The following is a 20,999-nucleotide window of genomic DNA, read 5'->3' as shown; positions in this document are numbered from 1 at the left end:
ATGGAAAGGCTGGTGCTCTTTAGGATACAGTGACACAGCACAGTGGGGTGCCTCTTCTTTAGAGTCAAAGTCCAAGTTAATGAGACTGTATCCTGTTCTGGTGCAAGTACATTTCACAGTGACAAGAATGCTGATGACCTCTCTTTTTCTGGCTCTTCAGTGACTGAGGGCTTTTGAGCATGTGAGGGCTGTAGCATGTGCAGAGGCAGTTGCTTGGGTCAAGGCTTCATGAAGATTAATTCCCTGGACAGTGAATGCAGAAGTAGGCTGGAAGCCAGGCTGGTGATCTTGGGACCCTTACACTTATCCATACCTCCCTTTTGTTGGATTTGCTCTGAGAATGGTGGTAGGTATCCTGACCAAAGTCGCTCTCCTGCACACTGACTATCTTGAGGTGAACTGGAAGCAGGGCGTGGGTTGAGTGCCATTTCTGTTTTGGGGCTCTTGGGCTTGCTAATTCAACTCCCATTTTGTACAAAATGGATAGTGATGTTCAGACTGGATAGGACAGAAAGCAAAATAACTTTAATTAGCACCCTGGTAAATAAAGGTGTAGGAACTGGACACCCAGTTGCCATCAGTGAGCTCATCACATCCCAAAGTACTAAAATTATTACAGGTATGTAACAGATGTGTTTGCCAGCTGGGATTGCTGAGCAGCTGTCAGCACTCCTGAAGGAACAAGGCCCTGTGGGAGAGCTTCTCTGGGACTCCAGGCAGGAGCCCTAGCTGCTGAGTGTGACAGCACAGCCTGTCCCCATGACTTCACAGTGGTCTGGAGCACACTCATCCCTCACCCTTGCATTTTGCCTTCCCCTTTCCTTTCTCCATCTTTCCTAGTCTTTCCTTTCCCCTCGTACCTGCTGGTGCTCACCCAACTCACCTTGAGTTGATTGCACAAATGTCTTTAATCTGCTTATACGTACCTGTTGTCTCCTTCTATGAATTATAGACTCCTTGAGGGCAAAGACTGTTTCATTTTTGTTTGATTCCCTAGTGCCTCGTATAGTGCCTGGACACTTAATAGATATTTGTTGGTTGATTTGATTTAGTTGGGCTTTATGATTCAACAGGCAACCTCCCCGGTGAGGGAGGTTATTGCAGGCATGGGGAAGGGGAGTGGCATAGTGGTAGGAAAGATCACTGATGGGTTTGGGTTCAGTTTGGGGTGTGGGGTTGGAGGTAGGTGAGTAGAGGTAAGAATGAAGTGCCAAGTTGGGGGGAGGGGGTTCATCAAATAGGGGCAGGAGAAACTTGAACTTGACCCAGAAGGCCCCAGGGAGCCACTAAAGAGTTTTGAGCAGAGGAGTGACATTACTGGTAAGGAGGGAAAGTCTGGTAGTACCATAGAGGATGGGTTGGAGAAAGGAGACAGTGGAGGCAGAAAGAAGCTACCTTTTCCTGTAAAAGGGAATCAGATGAGAGAAATGTTGTGAAAATGGAATCACAAGTTAATATCGCTTGAATGTGAGAGATGAGGGAGACAGCGAATGGTAGAACTCTTCACTAAAAAGCCAAGTCAGAAGTGAAGGTGAAATAGATGGTGTGGACCAGGCCTACCAGAGGCTGACTTTGTAACTGAAGTCTAAACACAGTGATTTGTGAATCTGCTAATTGTTCTCTCCCAGAACAGGAGGCAGCACTGGGACCCTGGTGGTTCTTTTATCAGGATCAGTGCCTGCTAAAGTTGCCTGTTTGAAGCTGGAGGAGAAGTAGAGGAAGTGAGGTCAAGTGAATGGGACAGAGGCTTGGGCCTCTGCAGGCCACACTGGCTTCTGATCTAACAGAACCGGAACAGACGCCCAAGACACAAGCAGCTTTCTTACTCTGAGTCTTTCTCAGCTCTTACAAAATAGGAATCATTTTTTAAAAGCAGCACATCTATTACCAAAGCTTAAAATATTTAATCGGCTTCTCAAATATTCATTGACACTGGGTCTCTTGGCAAAATAGGGGCATTTCTTTGAGTTTATAGTTGGGAGAGAGTTCAACTTGGGAAACCTAATGACATGGTGCCTCTGGCACTGGAAAGTAGGACTCTCCTTCAAATAGTCCATTGTCAGAGGAATAATTAAACTGGTTCATTGCAAACAAAGCCTCACCTTTAAGTGTCCACCCCCTCCCCACTGCTGCCTATCTTCATGCCAATTCCAGCTTGTCTCAACAAGTTTCTCATTCCAAACTAGTATTTACAAAAAAAAAAAAAAAAAAGAAAGAACATTTTTGCTCATGTTTATTCCTAGCCAAACAGAGTCTACAGTGGCCACAGTGCCCCTTAGCTTTTTCCATTCTGTCCCTTCCTCACTCTCAGTATGTATCTTTCTATTGTATGAGTAAAACGGATGGGTGGTATGGTTTGCACAACCGGAGTCCTCAGATTCTATGCTAATTTGTCATGTGTATTTAACGTAGCAGTCTGGCCTATCTTGTGCTGTGATATTTAGAAAGGAATGTTAGTGTTGTAGATAAGCTGTATCCCACAGCTCAAAAACTGAGTGTGTTTAGGACACCAGCAAAGAAAAATCAAGGGCTGGAAATGAAAACCCTCCTTGACAGAAATCTTTTAAAAAGAAATTCCATGCTACCCTCTATTATTTAATCCCTCTTCTTGTCTAGTGGTTGCTTTTCCCTTCCCAAAATTTAGGATTGTATTACTCCCACCATCTTCCCCTGCTGATCCTACTTGTTGAGAATCAGAGTTGGGGGAAGTTACATGACCATGGTAAACTTTGAGTGGACCCTCACTACAGCAGTGTAGTCCTTTTATTCCTCTCTCATTGACAGCCAAGCTCACTTATCAGAAAAGCTTTTCCACACTTTCTCTTCTCTCTCTAACCTTCCCATACTTCTCTATCTCCTTCTCTCTATGCCAAGGACCCACCTCCTACTTTATTGAGAAAATGGGGGCTGTTTGATAGGAGTTTCTTCATCTCCCTCCTCTTCAGCTTCAACTCGAAAGTCTGTTTCATCTCCTCACATTCTTTCCTCCTTTTCCCCAACCTCTGACAATGAAGTGGCTTTTCTTGTCCAGGCCAAGCCCTCCATATGTCCCTTTGATCCCACATCTCTTCTGTCTTAAGCATCAAAAATTTCCCCTCTCACCCTGATCTTGAATCTCTCTCTGTCTGACTGGTTCCCTCCCTCAAACGTGCCCAAGTCTCCTATATAAAAAATTGCGCTTGGACTCCACCATTTGAGAGAGCTATCGTTGTATAGTGGCATTTATCATTCCTTTCTCAACCACTCATTGTGACTACTTTTCCTTTTTCTCTCACTTCTCAACTTCATATAATCTGGTTTCTGACATCACTTAACTGAGACAGCTTTTTCTAAAATTACTTATGATCCTTTACTTGTAAAATCTAACAAGACATATTTTCTCAGTCCTCATCCTTTTTGACCTATTAATGTCATTTGGCACTGTTGACTATCCTCCCTTCCCGGATACGATTATTCTCTCCTCTCTAGTTTCCCCCATCACCTCCACTTTGCCCCGTTAGTAAGCATTTACAGTATTTTCTCTTCCCTTCTGTCCCCCCAAAAAGAAAACCAAAACCCTTGTAAGAGATAATTACCCTTTTTTTAAACTTAATTTTATTTTTTTAAATGAACAGAAATCCACTTTCTTTCCCTCTTCCTTGTCCCATTGAAAAAGAAAGCAAAATAAAATTCTTGCAACAAATTTGCATAGTCAAGCAAACAAATTCCCGCATTGGCTTTGTCTAGATATATGTCTTTGTCTGCACCCTGAGTCCATCACCTCAGGCAGGAAATGGGTAGTATTTTTTGTTATTATAATAGTTCACCATTACCTTGATTAGAGTTGCTTTTTCCCTCTTTAAAAAGGATAAGGCGTGTTCAGCCGCAGTAGTCTAGGTTTGATGAAGTCTCCTATTGCTTCTTTGTCTCTTCACTTTCCCCTCTAAGAGTAATTCCCAGGTTCTCACCCTTTCTGTCCTTGCCTGTTTCCCTATTGCGTGAGCTGTGTTTCTGTAGCCAATTCTGCACTTGGGTATATTCTTCCTTCCTTTAACTAGTTCAGAGGAAGGGGGGCAGCTAGGCGGTGCAGTGGATAGAGCACCAGTGCAGGACCTGAGTTCAAATCTCACCTCAGACACTTGACACTCACTAGCTGTGTGATCTTGGGCAAGTCACTTAACCCCAATTGCCTCATCCTGGGTCATCTCCAGTCATCCTGATGAATATCTGGTCACTGGATTCAGATGACTCTGGAGGAGAAGTGAGCCTGGACAGCCCTTCCTCACTCAAAACAAAGTCAAGTGTAAGTCATCTCATTATTTCTCTGATGGCATGGTCTTCTTTGGCAACAAAGGACACACACACACACACACACACACACACACACACACACAGAGTTCAGAGGAAAATAAGGTTCAGATGTCACCTAATTCCTCCAGTCCTCCTGGTTTGTATAGATTTCTATAGCACTCCTAGACCTTCTGTCTAATTAGACTGGCTCCTGATGATGATAGAATTCAGATGTATCATCTCCCCATATGTGTAAAAATAGGTTATCCTTGTTTAGTCATTTGTGATGACCTATTTGTATTTATCATGACTTCTCTGTTTGGATTTCAAAATTTCTATTTATCTCTGCTCTTTTTCATTTGGAATCCTTGAAAGTATTTTATTTTGTTAAAGATCCATTTTCCTCACTGTATGAATATGTTCAGCTTTGCTGGGTAAGTTATCCTTGATTGCAAACCTATATTCTTTGCCTTCTGGAATACCATCTTCCAAACTCTCCACTCCTTTCTAGCAGTGGTTACTAAATTGTGTGATTCTGACTGACTCATAGTTACTTGAATTCTTTACTTCTATCTGCTTGTGTTAGTTTTCCTTTGACCTGGATGCATCGGATTTTGGCAGCAATGTTCCTGGGAGTTTTCATTTTGAGGTTACTTTTAGATGGTGGCCAGTCTTTCTTGTCCTCTGGTTCTAAGAGATCTGGGTACTTTTCTTTGAAGTCCTTGAAATGACCTCTAGGCCCTTTTTTGGTCATGGCATTCTTTTTCTCCTTGATCTGTTTTCCATGTTTTTATTATGAAATTTCCTATATTTTCTTCTGTTTTTTTCCCCAGCCTTTTGATTTTGTTTTAATGTTTCTTGTTACCATGTGAAATTACTGATTTTTAGGGAGTTTGTTGGTTGGATAAGGTTTTGTATCTCTTGTGCCAAGCTGTTAATTCCTTTTCTAATCCTTTTTTTTTTTGAAAGCTCTCATTTCCTTTCCAGTTTCTTCCTCAAGTGCTCTCATTTCACTTATAAAACATTTTTAAACTCTATTTTTAAGAAACTCTTGTTTCATCTCTTCCAGGAATTCTGGTTGAGTTTGTGACTAAACTGTTTTTCTCTGAGAACTTTGCTTGTAGGTATTTAGGAGTCATTCTCTTCTTCTGCATTTGTGTCTTTGATAGGCCCTGCCATCATAATGCTTCATTATGGTGGGGTTCTTTGTCTGTTCTTCCAGCCTACTTCCGGATTTGCTGTTAGGACTGGACTCTACACACTTCTAAGGAAAGCCTGGGCTTGTCTTTTAGCTGCTTTCTTGAGGTGCTGAGAGTTGTGTTGTTCCAGCATCTCAGGGACAGCCCAGGTTTGGGACTAGAAAGGTTTCAGTGCTCACAATGGGATCTGATCCCAGGCAGAGTCTAATTGACTTCTGGTCCTAGTTTTCCAAGTTTCTGACCTGGGTTTTTGTCAGAGCAAATATAGATTGCTGCTAGTTTCTGACCCTCTCGGTCATTTAGGAAGTTCTCCTTATTCAGGAGGCAAAACTTTGGTCATTCTTAGGCAGGCTGGGCTAGAGGCTGGAGCTAAGCTCCTTCGCTGCTCCTGTGGTCTGAGCCACACTACTACTGCTTGCTTCTGACCTGCTTTCCCAGATCCCACCCAGGGCCTCCTACTCCGGTAATCTGCCCATTGTGGTGCCTTAGTCCCCACTGAGGTCTGAGACCTCCTCATGCCTTGTTGTACAACCTCTCTGGATGCCAGGCCATGCCCTTGCCCTAGTATGCTAGGCCCTGGTGTCAGCTAACTTCACCCTGTCTAGCCGTTACCTGTGTTGACCTGGACCAGATAGAAGGCTTTCTGTACCTTTCTGTATTTCTCCCTCAGGATTTGGTTTAGTGCATTTTCTAGATCTGTTTGGAAGAGTTGTGGAAAGCAGCTCAGCTTTGTTGCTTTCTGCCGCTTCCCCCTCTTGGCTCTGCCCCCCTCAGTCTTATTTTTTGCTGATACTGTTCCTTCTCTATTTAGTATTCCTCCTATCCTTGTCTTCCTTAATTCTTCACTTCTCAGAATCCCAAAGCACAGCTTTTAGGGTCCTTCTCTAATCCCTCAAGCCCCTGTTGCCTTCTTAACTTCGCAGATGACATCTCATTTATCTGTCATTTATAATAGGATCTGCTTAACTATATTAGAAACTCCTTGGGTGTATGTTTTATTCATCTTTGTTTCTCTTTTAATACCTAGCACAGTGCTTTGCACTCAATTATTTAATAGAATTAATATGAAAAGTGAATTGTATAACATTTTTTAAGTGAATGGATGAAAAACATTGCATTACTTTGTGTCAGCCATTGGAAATAAAATTAGAAAAAAATTACAAGACAGTTCCTGCCCTCACGTAGCTCCTACTCTAATTGGAGAAGACAGCACATGTTAAAAGAACCAGCCACTGGGCAGATGGAAAGGCCTGGATGCAAATGACAAAGGCTTGCAGTTCTCAATTACCAAGTAGTAGGAACTCTCTTGTGTCTTTTCCTTTTGGGCTTCCCTGATGGGGTCTGGGCAGCATAGGGACTTGAGAGAATGGGAGAAAGAAGGCTGCAAAGGAGGATAGCCATTCTTCTAGCCCAGTGGTCAGAGTTATATAGGGGTGGATCTGAGGGAAGGTAGGGAGAGGGGGCTCCCTGACCTTCTTTCTGCTCTGTAGTATGTCCCACTGCTTGAACTAACTAGTAATAATTTATTTCTAAGTACATTTTACCAAATGGGTCATGTGATCAAGCCTCATTATTTTAATAGATGAGGAGATTGAGGCTTCTGTGATGTGCCCAAGGTTATAGTGGGAAGAAATGGCAGAGGAAGGTTTAAATCCAGATTCTCCAGATATTTGCATACATATCCATGTACACCAGCCTGCCCTGCCCTGCATATGGAATGAGGAACAAATGTTTACATACAGTTATTTTTTAAGATGTTCTTTTCAGCAGGTTAATACTATTTAAGACAAATACTGGGGCAGCTAGGTGGTGCAGTGAATAGAGTTAGGAGGACCTGAGTTCAAATGCAGCCTCAGATACTTGACACACTTACTAGCTGTGTAACCTTGGGCAAGTCAATTAACCCCAATTGCCTTGCTTTCTCTTCTCCAAAAAAAGGTCAAATACTAGCCTGGTAAACTCTGTCTTCACAGATAACATCATAGTAAATTTCATTCCAACCCAGGTTGAATTGTCAAAAATTGTAAATCAGTAGAGTTTAAAATAAGGTATTATTTCATAATTGAGAGTGATTTCCAGACTTGCTTGGCCAATTCTGGTGCTTGAGGTTAATGAGGGGCCTGACTCCTGCCCTCAGGGGTCATTTGTTTTTACCTGTTATTTTGCTTCTTCTGTATTTTTCAGATCTTCCTGAGATGAGATCCATCAATAAATTAAGAACCCCAGAGTATTAAGCTGATAATCTGGGGTGGCGTTGGACATCTGAACTTTGTTTTTCGTTTGGTTTCCAGGTTGCCATCACAAAAGCCAAAGTGGATTTCTCCAGTGTGGTGTGCCTGCCCCCTTCCGTCGTTGCTGTAAATGGGCTGGACGGAGGAGGGGCTGGCGACAATGATGAGGAGCCAGTGCTGGTGGCCCTGGCTGCGGCGCCAAGCCCCCAGAGTGAAGCTGTTGCCAATGAACTTCAGGAACTTACCCTGCAGCCTGAGCTGACCCTAAGCCTCCATGCTGGCAGGAATCCCAACCTGCCTCCACTCAGTGAGCGGAAGAATGGTGAGTAGAAAGATAGTTCAGTTGCCTTTTGGTAGAGTTTGTTCAATCAAGCCTTCATGTCACAGAAGCACAGATTTGGAGGTGGGAGTGTTCTCAGAAATGGAAAGGATTTAGAAATCATAGGAGTATAGACCGTAGAGATGAGAAGGACTGTGGAGATCCTAGGAGCATAGAATTTAAAGATGTCAACTTTAGCTGACCCCTCTGGAGGTAGAGACCGAAGGGATTTTAGCTTATAGCAGGGGTTCTTAAACTTTTTTGTGCCGTCGGTCCCCTTGGCTGTATGGTGATACGTATGAACCCCTTCTCAGAATAAGGATTTTAAAAAAACCTCATAGTCAAAGGAAATGCTAAATTTCAGTTAGAGGTTAATGAAACTAGAGACATGCATATAAAATTATTTTTCTCCCCATCTGAATTCATGAGCCTCTTGAAGTCTGTCATTAATCCCCTAGTCGTCTGAGGACCCGGTATTAAGTACTTTGGTCTTAGAGATTATAGGGTTTATTTTTTTTCCTTAAAATTTTTTTAAAAGTTGTTTTATTGATGTTTTTTGTTTTTAACATTACAACCATTTCCAGATACATCCCCACTCCAAAGTGAGCCTTCATTTGTAACAAAGATGAAAGAAAAGCAGTAGTTCATCTTCTCTGTTTGGTAGCTTATTCAGCATTGCACACCTCTCCAGTTAAAAGAGGGAGCTGCATTTTCTTTTTCCGAGTACCAAATGTAGACACTATAATCTTGCTGCATTCAGGTGCACTTTATTGTTCTTCTGTTACTTTGTTGCAGTCGTGGCAGCTAGGTGGTGCAGTGGATAGAGCACCAGTGCAGGAGTCAGGAGGACCTGAGTTCAAATCTCACCTCAGACACTTGACACTCACTAGCTGTGTGACCTTGGGCAAGTCACTTAACCCAATTGCCTCATCCTGGGCCATCTCCAGTCGTCCTGATGAATATCTGGTCACTGGATTTAGATGTCTCTGGAGGAGAAGTGAGGCTGGTGACCTGCACAGCCCTTCCTCACTCAAAATAAAGTCAAGTGCAAGTCATGTCATCGTTTCTCTGATGGCATGGTCTTCTTTGGAAGGATGAACACACAGATGCAGTCATGGTATAGATTGCTTTTCTTGATTCTGTTTACTTCACTTTGTATCCATTCATCTAAATCTTACCATTCTTCAAAATTCCTCCTACTTGTCAACTGTGTAATATTTTGTTTGGTCATTTCCCAATCAATTAGCATCCATTTTATTTTAAATTTTTTAAATTTATTATCATAAACTTCACAAACATCAACAAACATGAAAATTTCCTTAAGCAAAGAAACAGAAAAAAGTTTGCATATGACACTAATCTTTTACCTGCAGCTTGATTATTAAAAGTATATGTTAAACTTAGTATGATAGTTCTAGCTCTGTCCTGCTTATCTATGTCCCTTTCCCATCTTTTTCATTTCTCTTTGTTTAATAACCACAAAAAGTATTGCTCTGGCTATTTTGTTATATGTGGAGCTTTTTGTTCTGCCTTTGACCTCCTTGGGACACTTAGGCACTTATTTTGCATAATTCCAAATTGTTTTCCAGAACAGTTGGGTCATTTCACAGTGTTCATTCTTGTAACCCCTTTCACGTCAATTATTCCTGTCTCTTTGTCAATTTGCCAGGTGTGAGGTATAGCCACGGAGTTGTTTTGATTTGTACTTCTGCTGTTGTTGATTTGGAGCAGTCTCACACAGATGTTAATAGTTTTCATTTATTTTAATAACTTGACCAGTTATCCATTGCGGAATGACTTTTGGTCCTATATATTTGTGTCAGTTCCCTGTATATCTTATATATTCAGACCTTTTTCAGAGATATTTGATACAAAAAATTTTTCTCCCAATCAACAATTTCCATCTAGATCCTAGGCACATCATTGCTTTTGTTTCACTGGGCCAGATATGATTTGAATGAAAGCTCTTCAGTTTTATGTAATTAAAATAATATAATTTTATCTTTTGTGGTCTTATCTACTCTTATAGGATTTAAAGACTTAAGGGACCTTAGCATTCATAGGACATTCATTGAGTTAGAAGGGATTCTGGAGATTTGGGAATCCTGAGGACTTCGAGTTTGACTTGACCTAGTCCAAGCTCCTTATTTCGTGGATGAGAACACTGATGTGTGAAAGGATTTGCTTCAGGTTAGTCATCTAGGGAGTAGGAAAGCTGTGATTTGAACCCAGGTCCTAGGATTCCATACTCATTGTACCCTTAGTAAAAGTTTTTGCCTGACTTCGTAATAATTCACAGTTTTCTCTAGGAGCCACATGCATAGAGTCAGTAAGGAACCTAGCCTTTATTAAGCACCTGCTGTGTTCCAGGCATTTTTCTTTGTGCTGGGAATACAAAAAAAGAATCTGAGCTCTCAGGTGCTCAGAAGTCTAGTGGGGGAAACAACATATAAACAGATCTGTACAGCAAGATAGAGAGAAGATAGACATGGGGCAGTCTCAGAGGGAATGCGCTAAGAATAAGGAAGTCTGGGACAAGCTTCTTGCAGAAGGTAAGCCTTCAGCTGAGACTGAAAGGAAACAGGCACGGGGAAGAAGAAAACCCAGCCATGAGGACAGCTGATGGAAACGAAACACTTAAGAACTGAGAGGTGAAGGGCCTTGTTCAGGAACAGCAATGAGTCCCGTGTCACTGCATCACAGAGTGTGTGTGGAGGGGAATAAGGTATAAGAAGACTAGAAAGGTAAGAAAGTCTCAGCATAGGATGGACTTAATAAAATGATGATTGTATATTGGATCTTAGAAGTGATAGGGAGCCACTGGAGTTTGCTGACTGAGGGAGCTATATACCTTGATTACTTCGATCGCTGAGTGGGGGATGAACTGGAGTGGGGAGGGACGTGTGGCAAGGGAGACCACCTAGACATTGAAATAGTGAAGGTGTGAGGTAATGACAGCTTGCATCTGGGCGATAGCAGTGTCACAAGAGTAAGGGCTGGTGTGTGAGAGATGTTGGGTAGCAGCGTTGTTTTTGTTGTTCAGGCGTGTCCTACTCTTTGTGACTCCACGAACCATAGCACCTCAGGCTCTTTTAAGTATTGACTGATTTAATCTCCTTGTTGTCCAAGGGACTGAAAAGTCTTCTCCAGCACCACAATTAGAAAGCATCTTTCTGTGACACCCAGCTTTCCTTACAGTCCAACTCTCACAGCCATACATGGCTACTGGAAAACCATAGCTTTGACTACATGTGGACCTTTGTCAGTGAGGTGATGTCTCTGCTTTATAGTATGCTGTCCAGATTTTCCTTCTAAGGAGCCAACATCTTTTACTTCATGACCTCAGTTGCCATCTGCGGTGATTTTTGATCCCAAGAGTATAAACTCTGACACTGCTTCCATTTCTTCTCCTTTTATTTGCCAGAAAGTGATGGGACCAGTTGCCACAATCTTAGTTTTTTTGATTTTAAGCTTCAAGCCAACTTTTATATCCTCCTCTTTTAACCTCATCAAGAGGCTTCTTCTTCAGTTTCTGCCACCAGATCAGTATTGTGTGCATATCTGAGATTAGCAGTATTTCTCCTGGCAACCTTAATTCCAGCTTTTAATTTGCTCAGCCTGGCATTTCACATGATGTATTTTACATATAAGTTAAATAAATAAGGTGAAAATATAAAACCTTGTCATATTCCATTCCCAGTCTTAAGCCAGTCAATTTTCCCATGTTTGGTTGTAACTTTTGCTTCTTGGCCTATATTCAGATTCCTCAGGAGACAGGTAAGATGATCTGCACTCCTATTTCTTTGAGGACTTGCCGCATTTTGTTGTGATCCACACAGTCAAAGGCATTAGTGTAGTCAGTGAAACAGAAGTAGATTTTTTTTGGAACTCCCTTGCTTTCTCCATAATTCTGCAAATGTTGGCAATTTGTCCTCTACTTCCTCTGCCTCTTTTTGAAAAACCAGCTTGCTCTCCTGGTAATTTTCAGTTCACATATTGCTGGTGCCTAGCTTGCAGAATCTTAAGCATAACCTTGCTAGCTTGTGAAGTGAGCACAATTGTTTGATAATTTGAACATTCCTTGGCATTGCCCTTATTTAGGAATGGGACATAAACTGATCTTTTGCAATCCACTGGTCACTGTTGGTTTTTCCAAGTTTGATGGCACTTTGAGTGCAGCACTTTAACAGCGTCATCTTTTAGGATTTTAAACAGCCCAGATAGAATTCTCTATTCTCTCATCTCTGCTAGCTTTATTGTTAGCCTCATTTGGAAGACCCACTTGGCATCATTCTCCAGGATGTCTGGCTCTATATGAATAACCACACTATCATGGGTATTGGTGATGTTAAGATCTTTTTCGTGTAATTCTTATGTGTGTTCTTGCCATTTTTTCTTAATCTCTTCTGTTTCTGTTAAGTTCCTACTGTTTTCTTGAAAAGATCTTTTGTTTTTTCCTGTTACGTTATTTTCTTCTGTTTTCTTTGTATTGCTTATTTAAGAAAACCTCTTATCTCTTCTTGCTGTTTTCTGGAATTCTGTATTCAGTCCCTTTTTCCTTCCTTCTTTTCTCACATCTTTGCAAAGCCTCATCAGATAGCAGTTTTGCTTTCTTGTTTTTCTTTTTCTTTGGAATGTTTTTTGTTGCAGCCGCCTGTACACAGACTTCTGTTCAGAGTCCTTCAGGCACTCTAATCTATTCGTCACCTCCATTTGATATTCATAAGGGATGATATTATTTAAGTCTTTCTACTCTATGATCTGATGATTTTCCCTACTTCACTTGAAGTCTGAATTTTGCAATAAGAAGCTCCTGATCTGAGCCACAGTCAGCTCTGGATTGTAGAGAGCTTCTCAACCTTGGGCTACAGAGAGTATAATCAATCTGACTTTGATATTGACCGTCTGGTGATGTCCATGTGTAGAGGTGCCTTTTGGGTTGTTGAAAGAGAGTGTTTACTGTGACCAGAGCAGGGTTGGATCTCAGCACTAGATTTCAAACTATTTCAAAGTGATAATCATGAAAACAGTGTGATACTGGCTAAGATACAGAGTGTTAGATCACTGGTATAGATTAGGTACGCAGTAGTAAATTACCATAATAATCTAATGTTCAGTAAACCCAAAGATCCAAGCATTTGGGACAAGAACTCACTATTTGAGAAAAATTGCTGAGAAAACTGGAAAGTAGTTTGTAAGAAACTAGGTATAGACCAATATCTCACATCATATACCAAGGTAAGGCCAAAATGAGTGCATGATTTAGACATAAAGGGTGACACCAAAAGCAAATTAAGGGAGCATGGAACATTTTACCTTCATATTTATGGATAAGAGAAGAATTTTTGACTAAACAAGAGATAGAAAGGACTATGCAATATGAAATGGATAATTTTAGTTACATTAACTATGAAAGTTTTTACACAAAACCAACATTGCCAAGATTAGAAGGAGAGCAGGAAACGGGAGAGAAACATTTTACAGGAAGTTTCTCTGATAAAGAGGCTCATTTCCTAAATATATAAGAAATGGAGCCAAATTTATAAAAATACAAGTCATTCTTCAATTGATAAATGGTCAAAGCACATGAACAGTAAGTTTTCAGATGAAGAAATCAAAGCTGTCTCTAGTCATAAAAAATGCTTTAAATCACTTTTGATTAGAGAAGTACAAATTAAAACAACTCTGAGGTACCGTCTTACCCCTATTAGATTGCATAATATGACAGAAAAGGAAAATCCAATATGTTAGAGGAGATGTGGAAATTTTGGGACACTGATGTGCTGTTGATGGAGTTGTGAACTGATCTAACCATTCTGGAGAGCATTTTGGAACTGCCCCAAAAGCTATAAAACTGTGCATACCCTTTGACTCAGCTATACCACTGCTAGGGGCAGCTAGGTGGTGCAGTGGATAGAGCATCAGTGCAGAGGAGTCAGGAGGACCTGAGTTCAAATCTCACCCCAGACACTTGACACTCACTAGCTGTGTGACCTTGGGCAACCCCAGTTGCCTCATGCTGAGTCATCTCCAGTCATCCTGATGAATACCTGGTCTCTAGATTCAGATGGCTCTGGAGGAGAAGTGAGGCTGATGACCTGCACAGCCCTCCCTCACTCAAAACAAAGTCAAGTACAAGTCATGTCATTATTTCTCTGATGTCATGGTCTTCTTCAGCAACGAAGGACAAACACATACACACACCACTGCTAGGTCTGTATCCCAAAGAGATCAAAGAAAAAGGCAAAGGGATCTATATGTATAAAAATATTTAAAGCAACTCATTTTTGTGGTGATAAAGAATTGAAAATTGAGGGATGCCCATCAATTGAGGAATAGCTCTAATCAATTCCACCTTGGTACAATTTCCAATTTAACGTTTCTGAAAGACAGCTGTGACCATAATACTTTCCTGCTCAGCAGTTTTCAGTGGCTTGCTGCTAATAAAATAAAAAATCCTCCACACTGAAAGCCTGCCCTGCCCCCCCAAATTTGGTTTCTATTGACTTTTCTTGTCTGTTTTTATATTAGGCCCCTTCCCACACTCTCCCTTTTAGTCAACCTGGTCTTCTAGCTGTAAGTGGTGCACTCCTTCTTCCCTTGTCTTTCTTAAAAGCACAGCTAACTTGATACCTCCTAAGCAAGAACATTCATTCTCTCGCTGTTTGGTAGGATTCTCTCCATCATGAACTGATTTTCTGTTACTTTTTCTATATTGGCATTCATTTACTCGTGTATACGTCATGCGTCCCAAAGCACTTGAAGCTCATCAGGGGCAGGTCTTGGATTTTGGACTTTGCTTTGTTGCTAGTGTCTAGCAGAGGGCCTTATCTATACCTTGTATTGTATAAATGTTTGCTGTGTTAAATTGATTTGAATCCTGGCACAAATGCACTTTGGGCAGATGAAGGTGTGGGTGTAGACCTGATTGCCAGGAGACAGATTGGCAAGAAGCCTGAGGACAGACTCTTGTGGAAGACCTTCATTAAGAGGGCAAGGAACCATCTTTTGGAAATGATGGAAGAAAGGCATGTAAAGAGCATTTTGACTCTTTTTTTTTTTTTTTTTTATATAATTAAATTTATTTATTTAACTTTTAACATTCATTTTCACAAAATTTTGGGTTACAAATTTTCTCCCCTTTTATCCCCTCCCCCCCCAAACACCAAGCATTCTAATTGCCCCTATGACCAATCTGCTCTCTCTTCTATCATCCCTTTCTGCCCTTGTCTCCATCTTCTCTTTTGTCCTGTAGGGGCAGATAGCTTTCTATACCCCTTTACCTGTATTTCTTATTTCCTAGTGGCAAGAACATTACTCGACAGTTGATCCTAACACTTTGAGTTCCAACTTCTCTTCCTCCCTCCCTCCCCACCCCTTCCCTTTGGAAGGCAAGCAATTCAATATAGGCCATATCTGTGTAGTTTTGCAAATGACTTCCATAATAGTTGTGTTGTATAGGACTAACTATATTTCCCTCCATCCTATCCTGTCCCCCATTACTTCTATTCTCTTTTGATCCTATCCCTCCCCATGAGTGTCGACCTCGAATTGCACTCTCCTCCTCATGCCCTCCCTTCTATCATCCCCCCCACCCTGCTTGTCCCTTTATCCCCCACTTTCCTGTATTGTGAGATAGGTTTTCCTACCAAAATGAGTGTGCATTTTATTCTTTCCTTTAGTGGAATGTGATGAGAGTAGACTTCATGTTTTTCTCTCACCTCCCCTCTTTATCCCTCCACTAATGAGTCTTTTGATTGCCTCTTTTATAAGAGATAATTTGCCCCATTCAATTTCTCCCTTTCTCCTCCCAATATATTTCTCTCTCACTGCTTGATTTCATTTTTTTTTTTAAGATATGATCCCATCCTATTCAATTCACTCTGTGCACTCTGTCTCTATGTATGTGAGCGTGTGTGCATGTGTAATCCCACCCAGTACCCAGATACTGAAATGTTTCAAGAGTTACAAATATTGTCTTTCCATGTAGGAATGTAAACAGTTCAGCTTTAGTAAGTCCCTTATGACTTCACTTTGCTGTTCACCTTTTCATGGTTCTCTTCATTCTTGTGTTTGAAAGTCAAATTTTCTTTTCAGCTCTGGTCTTTTCATCAAGAATACTTGAAAATCCTCTATTTCATTGAAAGACCATTTTTTCCCCTGAAGTATTATAGTCAGTTTTGCTGGGTAGGTGATTCTTGGTTTTAGTCCTAGTTCCTTTGACTTCTGGAATATCCTATTCCATGCCCTTCGATCCCTTAATGTAGAGGCTGCTAGATCTTGTGTTATCCTGATTGTATTTCCATAATACTTGAATTGTTTCTTTCTAGCTGCCTGCAGTATTTTCTCCTTGACCTGGGAACTCTGGAATTTGGCCACAATGTTCCTAGGAGTTTCTCTTTTTGGATCTCTTTCAGGCGGTGTTCTGTGGATTCCTTGAATATTTATTTTGCCCTCTGGTTCTAGAATCTCAGGGCAGTTTTCCTTGATAATTTCATGAAAGATGATGTCTAGGCTCTTCTTTTGATCATGGCTTTCAGGTAGTCCCATAATTTTTAAATTGTCTCTCCTGGATCTATTTTCCAGGTCTGTTGTTTTTCCAATGAGATATTTCACATTATCTTCCATTTTTCCATTCTTCTCTCTTTGTTCTGTGATTTCTTGGTTTTGCATAAAGTCATTAGCCTCCATCTGTGCCATTCTAATTTTGAAAGAACTATTTTCTTCAGTGAGCTTTTGAATCTCCTTTTCCATTTGGCTAATTCTGCTTTTGAAAGCATTCTTCTCCTCATTGGCTTTTTGAACCTCTTTTGCCAATTGAGTTAGGCTAGTTTTCAAGGTGTTAATTTCTGCAACATTTTTTTGGGTCTCCTTTAGCAGGGAGCTGATTTGCTGTTCATGCTTTGACTTCATGTCTCTCATTTCTCTTCCCAGCTTTTCCTCCACCTCTCTAACTTGATTTTCAAAATTCTTTTTGAGCTCTTCCATGGCCTGAGCCCATTGGGTGGGCTGGGACACAGAAGCCTTGATTTCTGTGTCTTTGCCTGATGGTAAGCATTGTTCTTCCTCATCGGAAAGGAAGGGAGGAAATGCCTGTTCGCCAAGAAAGTAACCTTCTATAGTCTTATTTCTTTTCCCTTTTCTGGGCATTTTCCCAGCCAGTGACTTGACCTCTGAATATTCTCCTCACACCCACCTCGCCTCCTGATCTTCCCAGCCAGCGTTTGGGGTCTGAGATTCAAATGCTGCTTCCAGCCTCAGGGCTTTTGGCGGGGGCAGGGCTGCTATTCAGTATGAGATTATGTTCTGGTGCTGAGGTCGGGGCAGGGCCACCTCTCAGGCTCAGTTCCCTCAGGGGGTTTATGCACAGACCTTCCGCAATGGATTCAGGCTCCCGCCGCTTGGGGAGCCCCTGTCTGCAGCCGCCTCTCAGCTTCTACCTCCCGGGGGGGGCCTGAATTATGGGGGCACCCCACTCCCCTCTTGACCCGCCAAAGAGACTCTCTCACCCACCCCTGTCACCTGTGGGTGGAGGGACTTGTGCGGCCGCTGGAGATCCCGTCCCTGAAGCCTGCTCGGATCTGTTTCTCTCGGTGCCGCAGCCGTGGCCGCAGCAGGTCTGGGCTGGGCTTTGCGTCTGCAGCGCGACGGACCTTTTGCGAGAGGTTTGCAGATCCCTCTGTGGGTGGAGGGACCCGCGTGGCCGCTGGAGATCCTGTCTGTGAAGCCTGCTCGGATCTTTTCCTCTCGGTGCCGTGGCCGCTGCAGGGCTGCACTCAGCTCCCAGTCCCGGCGCCCAGTCCGCAGCACGAAGGACCCCCGCGAGAGGTTTGCAGGTCTCTCTGGAACCGAAATCTCCCTCGCTCCAATGTTCCGTGGCCTCTGGGTGCGGAATTCGCCGTGAGTTACTTCCCTGTAGCCATTCTATGGGTTGTGGGTTCAGAGCTATGTGTATGTGCGTCTTTCTACTCCGCCATCTTGGCTCCGCCGAGCATTTTGACTCTTGAGAGATGAAGACCTTGAGAATTTTCTGTTTCTTAATCGGAGACCATAATATATTCTTAGAAAACAGAAAATAATAATTGTTCTTAATATTGTTCTAGAACCCTCTCTCTGAAATTTGAGAAGTTGACCATGGTGCTTGGAAAGATAGTTCTTTATTTCTCCTCCAAGGCAGTTGAACCATATGCAGAATGTGTAAACGTCTTGCATAGAGAACTTCTTTTTCCCCAAAGGTGCCATTTGTGCTAGTTGAAAGTTTGACCCAAAGTATTCTAGGGTACACATGATCTAAGGCTGAAGTTTCTTAACTTTCTGGATTCCCTTCACTGAATCATACTTTTGGATGAATCAAATAAAATGAGATTGTGAGGGAAATCTGTTATTTTGAAATATAATTATCAAAATACTTTTAAAAAAAGTTCACAGACCTCAGGTTAAGAACCCTAGGTGACAAGATGTGGAAATTAGGGTTCTAAAATGATGTGAGTGCTAATACCATAGAGTTGAATATTTGCAGTCATAATTTTATGGCTGTTACATTTGCTTTATTTCTGTCTGTCCTGGAGCAAAGAACAGCACACCTGAAAATCTGTGGCAATTGCAGTTCTCTGTGTTAGGTTCTGACACATTGGAGGCATAGGTTGGACAACCGGGCCCTGGGGGAGGCCTAGAGCCTGTTGGTCTTGCTGTTATCTTTTGGGTCCTTTTAGTTTACACAACACCAGGTGTTTGAGGGAAGAGACCTAACTAGTGAGAACCTGTGGCATTTCCATATGATTAGATTTCCTTGGAATAATAAACAATAACTTGCAAGTATGCTTGGGAATGTATTTATTAGAAATGGACATAGATGACATTTTAGCTGTCTGTAGCCCTGTGAAGACTTCGTTTAAAAAAATAAAAAAACATGTGTTGCTTCAGTCTGTCACTGTGTGAGTTGCACGGAGTGCCAGAATTTAGTTATTCGAGATCTGGACAACACTCAGATATTCAGAATTGGAGCAGTTTATGTGTGATCCAGCCCTCCATCTTATTGCTTTCTACTCTCTTGTCATTATACTTACATTAGCAGTGAAACATCCATTTCTCTTTATTAGCAGTGAGGTAACAAAGGATAGGTAGAGAAAATAAAATCTAACTTTTAGATGCATTAGAATAAATTTTTTCTGGTAAAGGTAAACAAGAAAGCCTATTGATTAAATTGAGAATTTTAGATCCCTTGTGCACTTTTATTCTTTCTACTTAATAGTTGCAGAGAGAGACTTTTCACTCAACAGCTTTCGTCCAGGACTACTTTGTCTTTGAAATCTGTGAGTTTCTGTGGATAGGTAGCACCAGGGACAGTGGCTGTCCTTGAAGTCCCCCACCATATTCTGGTGTTGGAATATGTTGCTGTCAAATGGAAGATGGCACATAAAAACTTTTGAACCCCAGTGTGTCTTCTTGTGGTTCTGCTATCACTCTGAGTATTCATTTGCTGGTATCTTCTCCCAGAAGTACATCTAGCTATCTTGAATCAGTGTGGCACGGTTGGGGAGAAGGGTATAAGGCAGAGCTCCTATACGTATCAGGCACTGTGCTTACTCCCTATGTAGTAGATGCTATCTTATCATAATTCCCATTTTACAGATGAAGAAATTGAAGTTAGGCAACTTGCGCAGGCTCACATAGCTTATAATTGTTTGAGGTCAGATTTGAGTTCCCATCTTCATAAGTACACTTCCTTCTGTGCACTGTGGCACCACCTCATGGATAGAAAAGGCTGGTCTTGGAACAAGGAAGGCCTGGATGCAAGTCCTCTTTCTGACCTGTCCTGGCTATGTGACCCTGCCAGCTCATTGCACCATTGAGTGGATAGTTCTCCAAGATTCAGTGATAGCATGGTGGCTGATGTGCACCAGTGATGGACTCGTCAGTCTGTTCCCTACCATCTTTCAGACTGTCCACATTGGAGTTTCCTGTGGGCAGGTAAGAGAGCACCCCATTACTAAGGGTCCCAGACTATATGAGCTGATTCCATATCTTAGTGCAGTTGTTGAGGCAGGCATTCTCATGCAGAAGACATCATTCCCATGTTGTATTAACTTTTTGTCATTAACAGACAGGGCTTAGCTTGTTGCTTTTGGGTCTAACCATTGACAGTACGTTCTGTTTTTACCTTGTCTTAGAAGAAGTAGGGTAGTAGTGTGGAAGACACTTTGGAGTTGGGGTCTCAAGATTTGGGTTCAAAGTCCTGACTGTGTGCCTCATCTGGTTCTTAGATCACAGGAGTATGTATGTTAAGTGCTTTTTAAGATATTATATAAATCTAAGTCATTATAAATCAATCCCATGGCTAATAATGTTTCATATCTCTTCCTTTGTGGTTATTCAGATCCCCTAGGTTGCCTGAAGGTGAGATTGCATTGATAAATAGGACCCGTATTTTGGTAAGTCTTGGTGCTATGGTTAAAGCTATCAAAGTCCGAGACCCAGGGGCTGCAACTCATTGGGAATTATTTCATAATGTAAAACCTGGATAGAGATTCTTCTAATTGGGAATCAGGAATGATCCAGGCAAGGCCTTTTGCTGAAGTTTACTCGGAAGTTGAGGTCACCAAGGGATGATATAGAAATAGAAAAGAAGAAGACTGAGGAGAGGAGATAGATAAAGAGCCAGGAAAGGATACTAAGGCAGAATGATCAGACAAGTAGAAGGAAAACCAGGAACGAGGAACACGCTAAAACCAGCAAGAAGAGAGTTTATCCAGTGGGTAAGTTGATCAGCAATATCGCATGCTACAGAGAAGCCAAAAAGGATGAAGACTGAGTAAAGACTGATTAAATTTGACAGTTAAAAGATCATGGGTAACTTTGGGGAGTTGGTCAGGAAGATTTTCTGAAGAGTGTCCGGTAAACCAGGCACTGGCCTAAGCTTTGGAAATACAAAGGAAAGGAAAAAGTCATCCCTGCCCTCAAGGAACTCCCAGTCTGCTGGGG

General features: G+C 41.8%; 1 protein-coding gene across 2 annotated transcripts in view; it reads left to right on the top strand.

Annotated features, from left to right (window-relative positions):
• The window catches only part of MRTFA (myocardin related transcription factor A), a 156,148-nt gene that overhangs the window by 362 nt on the left and 134,787 nt on the right, over positions 1–20,999 (top strand). For both annotated transcript variants that reach the window (XM_072656225.1, XM_072656224.1), the window contains exon 2: positions 7,760–8,021. In XM_072656225.1, the coding sequence (XP_072512326.1) occupies positions 7,760–8,021 (262 nt within the window). The remainder of the gene's footprint in view (positions 1–7,759; positions 8,022–20,999) is intronic.

The sequence above is a fragment of the Notamacropus eugenii genome, chromosome 3 (assembly GCF_028372415.1).
Source record: "Notamacropus eugenii isolate mMacEug1 chromosome 3, mMacEug1.pri_v2, whole genome shotgun sequence".
Lineage (NCBI taxonomy): Eukaryota > Metazoa > Chordata > Mammalia > Diprotodontia > Macropodidae > Notamacropus > Notamacropus eugenii.
The sequence above is the reverse complement of the archived record's forward strand: the minus strand, read 5'-3'. Positions and strand labels throughout refer to the sequence as shown.